Source organism: Oncorhynchus masou, chromosome 31 (genome assembly GCF_036934945.1).
Source record: "Oncorhynchus masou masou isolate Uvic2021 chromosome 31, UVic_Omas_1.1, whole genome shotgun sequence".
In the NCBI taxonomy this organism is placed as follows: Eukaryota; Metazoa; Chordata; class Actinopteri; order Salmoniformes; family Salmonidae; genus Oncorhynchus; species Oncorhynchus masou.
This window is the reverse complement of record NC_088242.1, coordinates 54,377,573-54,392,766: the sequence shown is the minus strand read 5'-3', so window position 1 is coordinate 54,392,766 and position 15,194 is coordinate 54,377,573. Positions and strand designations below refer to the sequence as shown.

Here is a 15,194-nt window from a genome sequence, read left to right as displayed (position 1 = left end):
CTACATAATGCACTACTTTTGTCACACTTCAGTTCAGACCCACCCACATATTGTGCTTGAACATAATGGTCCATCTTATTGGTGTTAAGGATGCGCTTCTCTCCCTTTCAAGACAATTTGATACGTATCTAGATACACGTGCTCCGATACAATACAGGAACTATACATTTCAGTTTGAAACAATTCGGTGCGATTCTATTTGATTAGAGGAATGAATCGACGCATTTAGTTCTGATGCGATACGGTTCGACACGCAAACATTTGCTGAGTGTATATATTCATTTTCTTTTCTAAAATTTCAAATCTTGTGAGCTCAGCGTCTCTGAGCTGGATCTATCTAAGCTGACTTGTCTTTGTGTGCGTACAAATGATATGTGTATGTGGGTACCTGAGCTGAGCCATAAGGGAGACTGGGCATCTACCACCCCGCTATCAGATTTGGGGGGGGCAGGCAGGTAGGTAGGCAGGCAATGCATGCTTTGTGAGTTGACATCACCATCACCCACTAATTAACTTGTCATTTTTGCAGATTAGAAGTGTTTGAGCTAGTAGTGTATCGACATTTATCTTAAAAAAATAGCATAACAAAGCAAATGTGCGCATAAACTCCTGTAGCCCAATTTTGCAAGTTCTGATATTGCTCATATTTTTTTATATAAGTAGGCAGTTCTCTGCCCTACATACACAAACATAGATAATTAAGATATCTTAATGCATATTGGAAATATAGACCTGGGAAACATATATTTAGAAAAGGAATACTTTCAGCAAATTACCAAAAAGGATTCTTTAAACTTTACATCACCAAATTATCCCATGAGGTAAACTATTTACAGTATTAAATTGCCTATTGTAGAATAAAGGTAACCTTTCACGTTGAACAGCTTCAGTGCTGTTCTTTGTTTACACCCATTTAGCATCGTTCACACCCGCTAATGCCTTACATGCTGACCAGACCGGACACGCCGCGTGTGCGAGCGTTGCAAAATAAATGTAGAAACCCATGTTATTCAATTATTGCACCCACACTGCTCGCGCACGCCAAAAAGCGTCTGCTTTGCCAAGGGCAAAAATAAAAGTAATTCCTATTTCTAACGCCGATCGCGCTGCAAGTCCTGCCTCTCCCATCTCCTCATTGGTTTATAGAAGCAGGCACCCACGTGCCATCTCCTCATTGGTTATACCCACATGGGTGATTGAAAGACAAACTGTTTTGCCGGTCGCTGTGATAATACTATGAAAGTTTAGATGCTAATCACCATATAAGTTCAAAGATGAAAAACCCTGGAAGGAGGAGAGATGACTAGAAACAATTCGGTTGACCGTTTTATGTGTGGATTAATTGTCATCCCTCTCAACCATACAATTGTTCAATTCCTGTTTGCAGATTTTCATCTCATTTTCTCTGTCATAGTTGAAGTGTACCTATGATGAAAATTATAGGCCTCATCTTTTTAAGTGGGAGAACTTGCACAATTGGTGGTTGACTAAATACTTTTTTTGCCCCTGTATGTATGTGTGTGTGTGTGTGTATATATGTATGTATGTGTGTGTCCAAAAATACAGATTTCCGATTGTTATAAAAACTTGAAATCGGCCCTAATTAATCGGCCATTCCGATTAATCGGTCGACCTCTAGACCAGACCCCAACTTTATGTAAAGAATAGATACAATTTGAGTGTGTATCACATCAATCACAGAAGGTTGGTGGCAACTTAATTGGGGAAGACGGGCTCGTGGTAATGAGTGGAACAAATACATCAAACTCGTGGTTTCCATGTGTTGGATGCCATTCCAGCCATTATTATGAGTCACGTTAGTAGAGTTTAAACACCTGCTCGGTTTAAATATCACAGTGTAATTGTCTTTAGGTCAGCTGTTTTTTGAGTTATGACATTTGTGTTTCTTTACGTAATTGTACTGTATGTGTGTATAGTTTTGTTCAATGTTGAGTTAGTGTACATAAGTTGTTTTGTCTGGAACTTTGTCCCCCCTGCTGCTGTCGGACCAGTTCTCTTGAAAATACATTTTATATCAATGAGAGAAACCTGTATAAATAAAGGTTAAATAAAATGAAAACTGTAATAAATAGAGCCCTCCTCTTCTCAGCCGCCTCCAATAATGTTGGTGCTATACCATAGCCTTATTTATGCATTGACATTTTGGGATTCCCCTTTTGGCACAAGCCTTCTTATAGCCCTAAATGAGCACATTCTATTCAATTCACCCATTAGTCACATGAGTATTCGGTTTACGATTGGTTTTGACAGAGAGAGCACTCATACCTGCTGGGTTGTTCTTGTTAGCCTAGCGCTGTTGGCACCTAGGCCTGTAAATGCCATTGTAGTGGGACCAAATTAGCCACTCGCACGTTCCCTGCCTGCCTGGCCTGCTGCTCAGCTGGTTATATAAGAGTGGCTTGGTTTGTCCCTAGCGGTGGAAGCTCAACACCAGCTAACGGCTAATGTAAATGTAATGTCACTGACTGTTCCTCTGCTGTCACGTCACCCTGAGGCAAGGCACACACATTTCAGTAGGATAGACTCTAAGCAAACATGCTGTGACAGAGAGAGAGAGAGAGAGAGAGCGTGAGCGGGAGGGAGAAACTTAGAGGCATAGAGAGAGACTGAGAAATGAAGAAGAATGGATGGGGTGACATGGATGGAAATGGAGAGAGGGAGAGCTGGAGACAGAACGAGTGAGGAGGGATGGAGAGTAGCTAAGAAACGGGCTATTCCAAAATGGCAATACCATTTAGAATGGCTCCACTGTGGTGCAGCTGTATACTGTAGTAGAATATGACACACAGATAGAAAGTGGGTAGACTGGCCAGTCACTTTGAAGCTTCAAACAGTCAATCTTTTCTCGAAGGCTATCTGTAGGTGCAGTTGGTATGCTCTACTATAGGTTTAAGTGCTGTTGTAGATCCAAGGAGGATGTGCTCAGACATGATGTATTAGTTGTTAGTTGAAAGACTTGATCCAATCCGACGCTACTGTTGCTGACACATTCCTATTGTGCAACACTTAAAACATGAACAGATTCTACTTGTCTACCCATGTGTGAAAATCTCTGTTAAATCAGCCTTCTATTCTCCGCTGTTTCCATTTACAGACCCCTGAGTCACTCCTCAAACAAATCTCCCTTTCCTGTTCTCTCGCTCTTCCTCTCTCCTGCTCTCTTTTCTCTCTCTCTCTGTCAGGCATGTGCTGGTAAATGTTCATGTGTTTATTGATCCCTCCAGCAAAGTGAAATCCCTCACGACTGCCATGTTTGGCCAGTGTTCGTTCGCTCGCTCTCTCTCTCTCTCCTCTTGCTCACTCTCTCGACTCAAAAGGCAGATCTGTTTCTATGTTGCAGTAAGCTACCCAACATACTGGAAATGAGAAGAGATAATCATTTGATTCATGCTGTATGTGTGTGTCCGTGTCTCTCTCTTATCTAGATCATTACATTATTCCCATACTGTTTTTCTAGTTGGCAAATTAGTGGATGACCTGTCTCTCTCTTGTTAGTAGAGCACAGACTGTGATGTGCACATGCAACCCCCTCCATTCACCTTCCCTCTCATTGCCCAACTAATCATCGGTCTTGCTGTACATTTGAATCCATCTCCTATGATCCTTTGGGAAGCCCAGGTCTTTTCATATGGATATTTGTCTCCCACAAGGCATTGCAGCACAGTGAAGGGTACGCTCCACCCCACCCGAGAAGAAAAGGAATAGAGAGACGATCAGGATGAGTCACTCTTCTCTTTCGTTCTCTTTCTCTCCACCCTCTCCCTTCCATGAGGGAGGGATGGTCTCACCATGAAATATAGAACATATGGTAAATGGATCTCTAGTATTGTTCGTGTTACATGGGTTAAAAAGGAAAAGACTGGTATGAGAAGTGCATGTATGGTTGAAAGACCTTTTCATTGAAGCAGGTACACTTCTTTGGTGGTACTTTTTGACAGTTCAGAGGAGTAGGTTTAGGTGTTTTTTGTTTGTTTGTTGACGCGTCATGTCTTATGGTTGTTGATGTGGGGTTCAGGGTCGGCAGGGTAGCCTAGTGGTTAGAGTGTTGGACTAGTAACCGGAAGGTTGCAAGTTCAAACCCTTGAGGTGACAAGGTACAAATCTGTCGTTCTGCTCCTGAACAGGCAGTTAACCCAGTGTTCCTAGGCCGTCATTGAAAATAAGAATTTGTTCTTAACTGACTTGCCTACTTAAATAAAGGTAAAATATATATATAATATTTTTTTTTAATTTAAAAAAATCGGAGCGCCTGGGTGGGTGTGACAGAAGGGAGAGAGAGCTGGGGGACCCCCAGGACCCATACTGCCCCAGGGGGACCCCCACCTCCTGGACACGCACATACTCTGGCCAGTATTCCAGTAAAGCCTCCAATATCCCAGAGCCCTCCGTATCTCTAGAGAACATAAATGTAGATAGCCTATCACGGCAAAGCTTTATCCTCAGCCATAATATATTACGATTTTCGTCACTAAGCTGACCTAGAAACTTAAATGAGGTGTTTTAGTGAATGAGAACAGGGGGAAGCAGTATTGCCAGTCGTGTGTGTGTGTGTGTGTGTGTGTGTGCATGTGAATATCAGAGGCGGGATCTTTAGATGGGCAGCTTTGAGGCAGAACTCTTGCATTCAGACATGATTTTTTGTTAATGACCCAAAAGTGTTTTTTCCCCCTGGTTCTTGCAGAGAACAAGCTAGTGTGTGTGTGAGAAGAGAGGCAAGGGAGAAGGCCCCGTGGAAGTCTTTAAATACCACAAAGAGCTCGCTGTGTCTGATTTAAACGGTCCTACACACACCCACACACAGTCGACAAAAGCCTCTCTCATGGCTGACCTTTCGACCTTGGCCCCTGCCGCATATGATTCCAACCGGCCATTATTCCGGAGTCCTTGATGGCAGAATTTCCCAATATATATAGTAGGCAGAAGTCGACATATTGACCAAGCTGTCATTGCACGGGTGAGGTAGCACATAGAAATGTAACATGTAGAGGTGGTGACGCGATTCTTTATTGCTACGTAACAGAGACGTCTCTGTTCTACATAATGCATTTCTATCTGCCTCTTGGAGTTTTATCTGGGAGAGCAGCAGAGCACCAGACAATAGCTGAGTGTCAATATTAGTAAGGGCCTTCCTTGCCTTTCAAAGTTAAATCATTTTTCTTTGAGTTGTAGAGGAAAATATAACATGTACATTTATTAAATCCTTCTAGATTTAGGTAGCCTTTCCCCTATGCACATATATATACATGTTTTTTTTTACCCTGTAGCTGTTAGAGATATTGATTTATGCATTAAGGCCAGATTGACACTGCCTCTAATGTAAAATTCAGATTGTCATGAATACACAATTAATGGGGCTTTAAATAAAATATGATCCTTTTTCTCCAGACGAGCTTTGAGTGCTCTCTTTTTCTCTCTTTCACTCTCACTTTATTTTATCACACCCGCTTCCTTCCGCTGCCACTCTCTTGCTCTCTCGCTGCCACTCTCTGTCTTACTCTCTCCCCTATCCCTCCCTCCCGCCCTTCCTCCCTCTCTTCCTCCCCCTCTCTCGCCCTCTCTCTCGCCCTCTCTTCCTCCCTTCCTTCCTCTCTCCCTTCCCCTCTCTCTCCCTCCCCTCTCTCTCCCTCCCTCCCTCCCTTCCCCTCTCCCCTCTTCTCCTCTCTCTCTCACCCCTCTCTCTCCTCTCCTCCTCCTGACTGTGCTGTTTCTCTGGCTGTGTTCCCTGAACCCTCTCACCCAGCTATGCATGCCTGTAAAGGTCGATGCTAATAATACTGACTGGGGCCTTAGTATACACACAGCACTGGCAGTAAATATACTCTGATGTTACTGCAGTCTTACTGGTGAATAAAACACTATGAATATTGAAATACTCTGTTAGTAGTAGGGCTACATGAATACACTCTGAAATAGACTGCCTATACTGTTAACTTTCAGTACAGTATTGTGCCACACATACATACATACATGCATGCATGCATGCATGCATACATACATACATACATACATACATACATGCATACATGCATCACATACTAGAGGTCGACCGATTAATTAGGGCCGATTTCAAGTTTTCATAACAATCGGTAATCTGCATTTTTGGACACTGATCATGGCCGATTACATTGCACTCCATGAGGAGACTGCATGGCAGGCTGACTACCTGTTATGCGAGTGCAGCAAGGAGCCAAGGTAAGGTGCTAGCTAGCATGAAACACATCTTATAAAAAACAATCAATCTTAACATAGTCACTAGTTAACTACTCATGGTTGATGATATTACTAGTTTAACTAGCTTGTCCTGCGTTGCATATAAACAATGTGGTGCCTGTTACTTTATCATCGAATCACAGCCTACTTCCCAAACGGGTGATTTAACAAGCGCATTCATAAAAAAAGCACTGTCGTTGCACCAATGTGTACCTAACCATAAACATCCACGCCTTTAAAATCAATACACTAGTATATATTTTTAAACCTGCATATTTAGTTAATATTGCCTGCTAACATTAATTCATTTTAACTAGGGAAATTTTGTCACTTCTCTTGCGTTCTGTGCAAAAGAGTCAGGGTATATGCAGCAGTTTGGGCCGCCTGGCTCGTTGAGAACTGTGTGAAGACTATTTCTTCCTAACATAGACAGCCAACTTTGCCAAACAGGGGATGTTTTAACAAAAGCGCATTTACGAAAAAAGCACATTCGTCTAAGGTGTATGTAAACTTGTACATACATACATGCATACATACATACATACATACATACATCATGGGGAGTGTTAAACACTGGCTCTGCTAGGAAATACCACAGGCATGCAGGAATATCCTCCCGCAGTCAAAACAGCTGATCTTGGACATAATAAAAAACACCTTATCCTTAAGCACACCAGGGAGCAAAACTATTGTCCCCCTGTACAACTTTCCATCAATAAATCTCCCCCGTCTGTCAATTCCACACTAATAATATTTTTTCCTACGCATATTGTTTCCCAGTGTACTATCATTTAACATTTTACATTTAAGTCATTTAGCAGACGCTCTTATCCATGTATTTACAGTATTCTGGGAGGTATTTAAGTATCCATTCTAAATGACACTACAGCCATAACATCACATTTGTTTTCAGCATTTGTCAAAGGACCTTGAGTAGAGGAGCCTCTTCCTGCTCACCCCCGACCTCTTCCTGCTCACCAGGAAATAGATAGCTTTTCCATTTCCTGCAGGACTTATTAGAGCGCAGCGCTCTTATTCCTGATTCACACTATAGGACCGACCCTATGGTGTAGTGTGACACGGTCTTGTTTTGTGCACTGTCCTCTTCCAAGTGTTCCAACCTTGCCCTGTTCCTTAAAAAGTATACTTATTAACCACAGAAAGCATTTATTAAGCGCTTATAAATCATTAATTAACCGTAGAAAGGGTCTGCCTCTGGTTATCTGCAGGTCATGTGACACTTACTAGCCTGTGCTGGTCTGGCCACCCTGAGGTAGCCATGTCCTCTCCAGTGTAAATATTATTGGATGGATACACACCCCCCCCCCTCCCCGGAAATAAACGCTTGTTAAAGATGCCATCTCTCTCACAGGGAGCCACGGGCTGTTTTTATTTGTTGAGGTAAACAGAATTTTCCGCTTGTTAGTTACTTAACGTGCCCTAGAGTTGTCCTCTAAGAGCTCTGTATTCAGTAGAGTGTACTGGCATCAAAACACGGAGTATCGTAGAGTAGAATACCCATGTATTTACCTGCCAACAACTGGCCACATCTATCCTCTTTTATACAAACCAGATGAGTAATCAGAGTAGGGCTGGACGGGATACCATATTTTACGAAATACCTGTATTGATGCACGGACCGCTGTGGTTTTTTTTTAACTCAACTTTTTTTTATACGGGTTTTTGAATGTTTTGTTATTGAATGTGATACGCCGCGTGTAAAGTCCATATTTCTAGTTTACTTTGCTACCTGAGTCATCTCTCTCCGCTCTCTCTTTCTCCATGCCGCTTTCCACACAGACCCAGCCCCGCCCCTTGTCACTCAAGGAGCGCATTTGTAGTTCCTCCACCACGAGACGCTTGCGTTGAGTCTCTGCGTTGTTAATGCAGCACATGTGGTAATGTTGACGACAACGATGGCGTTTTCACTTTGCTTCTTAATAGAAGTCCACGAGCGTTTTTATAATTACACCATTAGTTTGTTTCTTACATCTGGAAACCACTAGTTTGTCTTAGTAGGTTGGGTCTAAATGTTGTTAGACGCTAATTCTAGTCGCTAATGCTAATCGCCAGCTAGCTAATAATTGTATTGAGTCAGAGCGAATGTAACTAATCAAATGTATTTATAAAGCCCTTCTTACATCAGCTGATATCTCAAAGTGCTGTACAGAAACTCAGCCTAAAACCCCAAACAGCAAGAAATGCAGGTGTAGAAGCACGGTGGCTAGGAAAAACTCAATAGAAAGGCCAAAACCTAGAGAGGAACCAGGCTATGTGTGGTGGCCAGTCCTCTTCTGGCTGTGCCGGGTGGAGATTATAACAACATGGCCAAGATGTTCAAATGTTCATAAATGACCAGCATGGTCACATAATAATAATCACAGTGCCATATAGCCTGATAATACCAGTGATGGTGACCTACATCTGCATATTTTTTTGTTTAACAGTATCTTCTAAATCAAAGGAATACGCGAAGCAAGAATATGTTAGCTACATGAAGTAGCTAAGAGAAAACATTCAATGTATATAAAGATTATAGGGTGCCCTTAGGAACAATTGTCAACACTTTGGTTTCTACTCTGTCACAATAACTCCTCCCTGACATTTTCATTTGTAATGTCAAAACACTGCATTTAAAGTACCCAATATTACATTCTAACTATAGAATTAGAATAATCATTCTGTTTCCAACAGTTCACCCAAGCGTTATGCTCTAAATCACAAGTCAAAGTCAAATTGCAATTGCAAGGTTTGGTTCAAAATAAGGCCTAGATTGTTTTGTGCAGCCCTGCGTGGGAATTATCTCAATGAGCGCAGGGAAATGCAGACGTTTATGAAAATGCTGAAAAGTATTTTTGAGATATTTTGTCCATATTGCCCAGCCCTAAGTCAGTCTCCTAATAATCCTATGTTGAGACAGTATAAACTTCTGTCTGTGTGTGTGTGTGAGGCGGGGGTCTGTGTATGGTAGATCCCCTGTAATTAGGGATGATATTTGTTAAAGCCCAGTGGAGAAGACCAGATGTCTGTGACCTCACTGCACCCTCCACATCCATACTGATTTACACATTAGGGAAAAGATCAGATGGGTATCAGATATGCAAAAGATCTGAATCGGGATGCCTTTGTAAATGCAGCCACACACACACACACTTCAATGTCCCACACCCAACTCTCTCTCGCTTGCTCTCCCCTCTTTCTTTCTTATTCCTCTCATCCATACTCTCTCACTCTCTCACTTTCTGTGGTATGTTCACAGTTAACGGTCAGAGTAATGGGAGCTACCTTTGAATGTTTGGGGATTGCCATCAATCTCTACCCTGCTCCTACCCTCTGTGTGTGTGCTCCTGTGCGCATGTGTAGCAAGGTTATGCAGTAGTTTGTTTATGTGTGTTCAAAGTATTCCTATTTAATGCACGTGTGCATTCCGTGAATTTCATCTCCTTCTTTGGCGAAGCATCGGCCACAAGAGTACAGTAGCTAGCCACCCCCCAGGAACACATTCTGTCTGTTCTCTCACTTCTCTTTGTGTCTTTGTCTCTTTCTCTCTCTCTCGCTCTCTCTCACACTCACTCCCCTTCTGCTTGATTTCAAGACCAACTGTCATAAATTATTCCTTTTCCCTTGTGCACACAGAACTCAATGTCCTGAACATTGAACACTGTGAATGTAACACTGTAGAGGTAGCTTCATGTTCAGCCCTAGCCTAGGGGAGATCCCCTTTTCCTCTGAACAATTAAGGAATGTAGGGTTTCAGCTTCTCTCCAGGAATGTACAGTAGTGATTCATCCTTAAAATTGTCCGCGTTTTACTATTTAGTTCCTTAACCAAGGCGTTTGGTTTGAAGTGGTTTATGACCTGTGATCCTTTGGTCACTGGCTCGTGAGCTCAACGATCGTGTGGTCAATTATTACATGGTCAATGGTGTCCACAGTTGCCCGAAGGCCTAGATGATGATAATGGCTACAGTAGCTTAGCGTAGCTGCATTGGCTAACTGACACTTACTCATAGCAGTGCCTCAAATTCACCCACCGGTGCTCTTATGCCCAATAAAGACTCTTGCCTGATACCAAATCATGCCAGTGCATTAAAAGGTACTTAGGTGCCTGGGAATCTATCCCCAGTTATTGTCTTCCCATTGTCTTATCTACAGTGGGGCAAAAAAGTATTTAGTCAGCCACCATGTGCAAGTTCTCCCACTTAAAAAGATAAGAGGCCTGTAATTTTCATCATAGGTACAATTATGACAGACAAAATTATGAGAAAAAAAATCCAGAAAATCACATTGTAGGATTTGTAATGAATTTATTTGCAAATTATGGTGGAAAATAATTATTTGGTCAATAACAAAAGTTTATCCCCTTTGTTGGCAATGACAGAGGTCAAACATTTTCTGTAAGTCATAAGGTTTTCACACACTGTTGCTGGTATTTTGGCCCATTCCTCCATGCAGATCTCCTCTAGAGCAGTGATGTTTTGGGGCTGTTGCTGGGCAACACGGACTTTCAACTCCCTCCAAAGATTTTCTATGGGGTTGAGATCTGGAGACTGGCTAGGCCACTCCAGGACCTTGAAATGCTTCTTACGAAGCCACTCCTTCGTTGCCCGGGCGGTATGTTTGGGATCATTGTCATGCTGAAAGACCCAGCCACGTTTCATCTTCAATGCCTTTGCTGATGGAAGGAGGTTTTCACTCAAAATCTCACGATACATGGCCCCATTCATTCTTTCCTTTACACGGATCAGTCGTCCTGGTCCCTTTGCAGAAGAACAGCCCCAAAGCATGATGTTTCCACCCCCATGCTTCACAGTAGGTATGATGTTCTTTGGATGCATCTCAGCATTCTTTGTCCTCCAAACACGACAAGTTGAGTTTTTACCAAAAAGTTATATTTTGGTTTCATCTGACCATATGACATTCATCCAAATGCTCTCTAGCAAACTTCAGACGGGCCTGGACATGTATTGGCTTAAGCAGTGGGACACGTCTGGCACTGCAGGATTTGAGTCCCTGGCGGCGTAGTGTGTTACTGGTGGTAGGCTTTGTTACTTTGGTCGCAGCTCTCTGCAGGTCATTAACTAGGTCCCCCTGTGTGGTTCTGGGATTTTTGCTCACCGTTCTTGTGATCATTTTGACCCCACGGGGGTGAGATCTTGCGTGGCGCCCCAGATCGAGGGAGATTATCAGTGGTCTTGTATGTCTTCCATTTCCTAATAATTGCTCCCACAGTTGATTTCTTCAAACCAAGCTGCTTACCTATTGCAGATTCAGTGTTCCCAGCCTGGTGCAGGTCTAAAATGTTGTTTCTGGTGTCCTTTGACAGCTCTTTGGTCTTGGCCATAGTGGAGTTTGGAGTGTGACTGAGGTTGTAGACAGGTGTCTTTTATACTGATAACAAGTTCAAACAGGTGCCATTAATACAGGTAACAAGTGGAGGACAGAGGAGCCTCTTAAAAAAGAAGTTACAGGTCTGTGAGAGCTAGAAATCTTGCTTGTTTGTAGGTGACCAAATACTTATTTTCCACCATAATTTGCCATTAAATTAATTAAAAAAATCCTACAATGTGATTGTCTGGATTTTTTTTTCTAATTTTGTCTGTCATAGTTGAAGTGTACCTATGCTGAAACTTACAGGCCTCTCTCATCTTTGTAAGTGGGAGAGCTTGCACAATTGGTGGCTGACTAAATAATTTTTTGCCCCACTGTATCTGCCCGTCTGTGTTACAACATCCCAGAATATTACTAACAGATTAAACACACTATTTCCCCTGCCTCTCAACTCCCAATGTAATCGAACAGACACCATGGCTCCTGTAGCAGTGAGTGGTTGGACAGGAGAGTGGAGCTTAGGAATTGGCCCACACCAGAGAGGGCACAGTGGGCACAGCATGACCGTCTGGACTTGCCTTTCCCACGACCCGCAGGGCTGGGCTGAGCTAAGGCTGGCCAGAGTGCAAGTGAAGGGGCTGAGCTGAGACTGGGTCCCATCAATAACATGTATATGGATCTAGGACAGGGGTGGACAGTTAACTTGAAGAGACCCTGCGTGTGCAGGTAATTAGTAACACTTAGGACCACAGACATGCTAATCAATCCACTCGTATAGTAATCGTCAAACGTGTACCTAGCTAATGCCCTTCGGCTTTTTAAGAATCGATTGGTTGTACAAATCAAATGGTCATAGACAGAGGAATCACAGAATTCCATCAGTCTCTCTCTTTATTTATTTATTCTATCTCTCCGTAGGCGCGGCGGAAGGAGGTGTTCCTGCAGGAGCGTTACGGCCACTTCAGTCTGACCGACCCCTTCCTGGCCCTGCAGAGGGACTTTGACTGTGTCCCCGGGGGGGACAAGGAGCGCCGGCCTGTGGGCTCCAGCCCCATCGCAGTCCTGGAGGCTGTCATGGCCCACTGCAGGAAGATGCAGGAGAGGATGTCAGCTGAGCTGGAAGCTGCCGAGAGCAGACAAAAGAGGGTAGGTTATGGGAGGCTATGTGTAGACAATACTATAATATGATAACTGTGTGTGTGTGTGTGTGATGCATTTGAAGTTGCTTTGCCATATTTGGTTAATTATCAAGTGTGTGAATGTGCGTGCACATGTCGGAGAGCAAGTGTATGTATCTGCTGTACATCTTACTGTCCCTGGACTATGTAGGACTACCTGTCTGATTTAAGTCCACCATGGCCAGATGTGTTCCGTCTCCGTCCTGTTTCCCCTCTCTCTGTGTGCTATTCCAGCAGAGGTAGTGGGTGAGCGTAAGTGTGTGTGTATGGGAGGTTGGCAGGGCGAGTGTGAGGGGAATGGTGTGCGTGGCAGTTTATAATTGTCTATGGTTAGATAGAATGTTGGTGTGTGGAATGGGGCTTGCCTGGGAGGAAGGCGGGGGGTGTATGTGAGAGAACTGTTCTCCTTGCCCTGCTCCTGAACCCTTCCACCAGTCACAGATCCAGCGGAGACCCGAGATTCTCTCCAACCGGGCTTGTGTGGCTGGGGAGACACCTCTGTTAGCCAGCATTGTGCTGTGTGCTCCAGATAAGCATTGAGACGCAGCCAGCCAGCCAGGGGATGATGCGGAGAGAATGGAAGAAGGGGGGAAGGTAGAATAAGAGAGAGGTGATTGAGGAGTATTTAGAGGATCCAGTTCCGTACTAGCTAATTCCATTGCAAAACGTTTTGCTACGGTGTGCCCTACTCGACATGACCCTGCTGTTTGCGTTTAGCCACTGAGACACAATGAAACCTGCAGCCGCTCCATTTTGACTCAATGTCACTACAGCAGCACAGCATGGAGTCCAAAACACTAGAAGCTCTTGGCTCATTTTCCCAATACCCCCTCCCTCCCACTCCTGGAATAAACCATCTCCCCCAACCTTCTGCCTTTGTCACGGTGACAGGCCACACGATTGTCTGGATGAAGCTAGCCGTTTCATCTGCCACAAACCAGAACATGACAACGACGGGAACGCCAAACAAATCGTTAGCGCTGGTCTGTGAAAAATAACATACTGGAACATAAACAAATACATGAGAAACAACCTAAAAAAAAAAAAAAATCCTATCCCATGTTCACGCCGACCCCCATACAAAGTCACGTTTTTCTGAGTCAGCTTCTTGAAATATGAATGGGTTTTAAAAGCCAGCTGAAAGGCCTGGTGCCATTCATCCGTGTGTAACACTCCGCTCACCTGCCTGGCAGAGTGCAAGGCTGTGTGTGTGTGTGTACTGGCATAATGCATTATGAATGAGTCATTAGGAACAGGGCAGGGTCCTCACTGACTTGTGTTGCCAGTGAGGTGTACACGCCAAGTGGACAATACAAGTAAATCAAATGGTCCTTTAGGGAGAATATAGACTCCACCCTAACAAGACCCGCACCCTAAAGAGGAGAAATTAGTGTTTCCTCATGGCAACAGATCTCACCGTAGTACAAACGGCACAGTTGGAAGTGCTTCATTTCAGTCGGCTGTCATTCTGTTGCTATTCCAGCTTCATGCCGTAGGAGCTACTCGGCCTCATAGGAGTGACGTAACAGGGACTCAGTCGATCAGTCCGAGATGTGTGCTCGCTCCTGTGAGGATTACAAGGGGTCGTGTTTGGGGGTGGGTAGCAGGCAGGCGTAGTGGATATCAGCCTCATTGTTTGGGCTCGTTAGAGCAGCGGGGCAGGCAATCGTCCGGAAAGCCCAGTTAAGCCTGTAGCCTCGCTGCCAACGCACAGCTAACAATAGCAGCCACGCTCCAGATATAGTCGCCCGGGGTTGACAAGTCATCGAAATTCAATCAGATGTTTGAAACGTTAGATTCCATCGTCCATTTTTTTTCCCCGTGTGAGCGCCGTTCTTCCAATAACTGCTCCGTCGTGTGTGTGTGTGTGTGCTATTTTGCATATTGACTGTTTCTGTGTAAATTAGGTCTTTTTGCTTTCTGAATTATGATTAAATCAATATTCTAAAATGGAGGACTGTTATTGCTGAATTCAAACGGGTCTGTTTTGTATTCTGTGGTCTTTTAGGGAGAGACCGACAATACTGAGGTCATTTAAACATGACTATTTTCCACTGTTGTGTGAACATGGAGAGGAGGAAATGTTCCTCATTCTTGTTCAGTTAGTTGAGCGCTACTATTCACCTTGTCCTTTTCAACATACAATGTCAGCTTGCAATTATTGCCAAGTGGTGTTTCCTGAAAGGTTTGTAGCTTTTCAAGATCATCGTATTTCCAATGTAGGCGTTGTCGTGTTTTCAAGTCTTTGGTTATCAGACCAGGTAGGTTCAGGAAATAGTTTCAACAAACGCAAGGAGCCTAGAGAGCACCTCCACAGTTCATAAAGTGAGCATATTGATTTCAGTGTGTTGGCGAGCTGAGCTCTCCACTCTGGGCGTGATTTGAGGGAGGTGCTTGTGTGTGTGTGAGTAAGGAGGGAGCAAAGTGAATGTACGTGCGCCCTTGTGTATTGGGT

The 15,194-nt window shown here is 43.7% G+C and overlaps 1 protein-coding gene across 1 annotated transcript in view; it reads left to right on the top strand.

Moving 5' to 3' along the window:
• Window positions 1–15,194, top strand: part of LOC135524124 (cortactin-binding protein 2-like) — a 67,033-nt gene that overhangs the window by 27,974 nt on the left and 23,865 nt on the right. Inside the window, 1 exon segment of the mRNA XM_064951333.1 lies at window positions 12,480–12,707. Within this exon segment, the coding sequence (XP_064807405.1) occupies window positions 12,480–12,707 (228 nt within the window).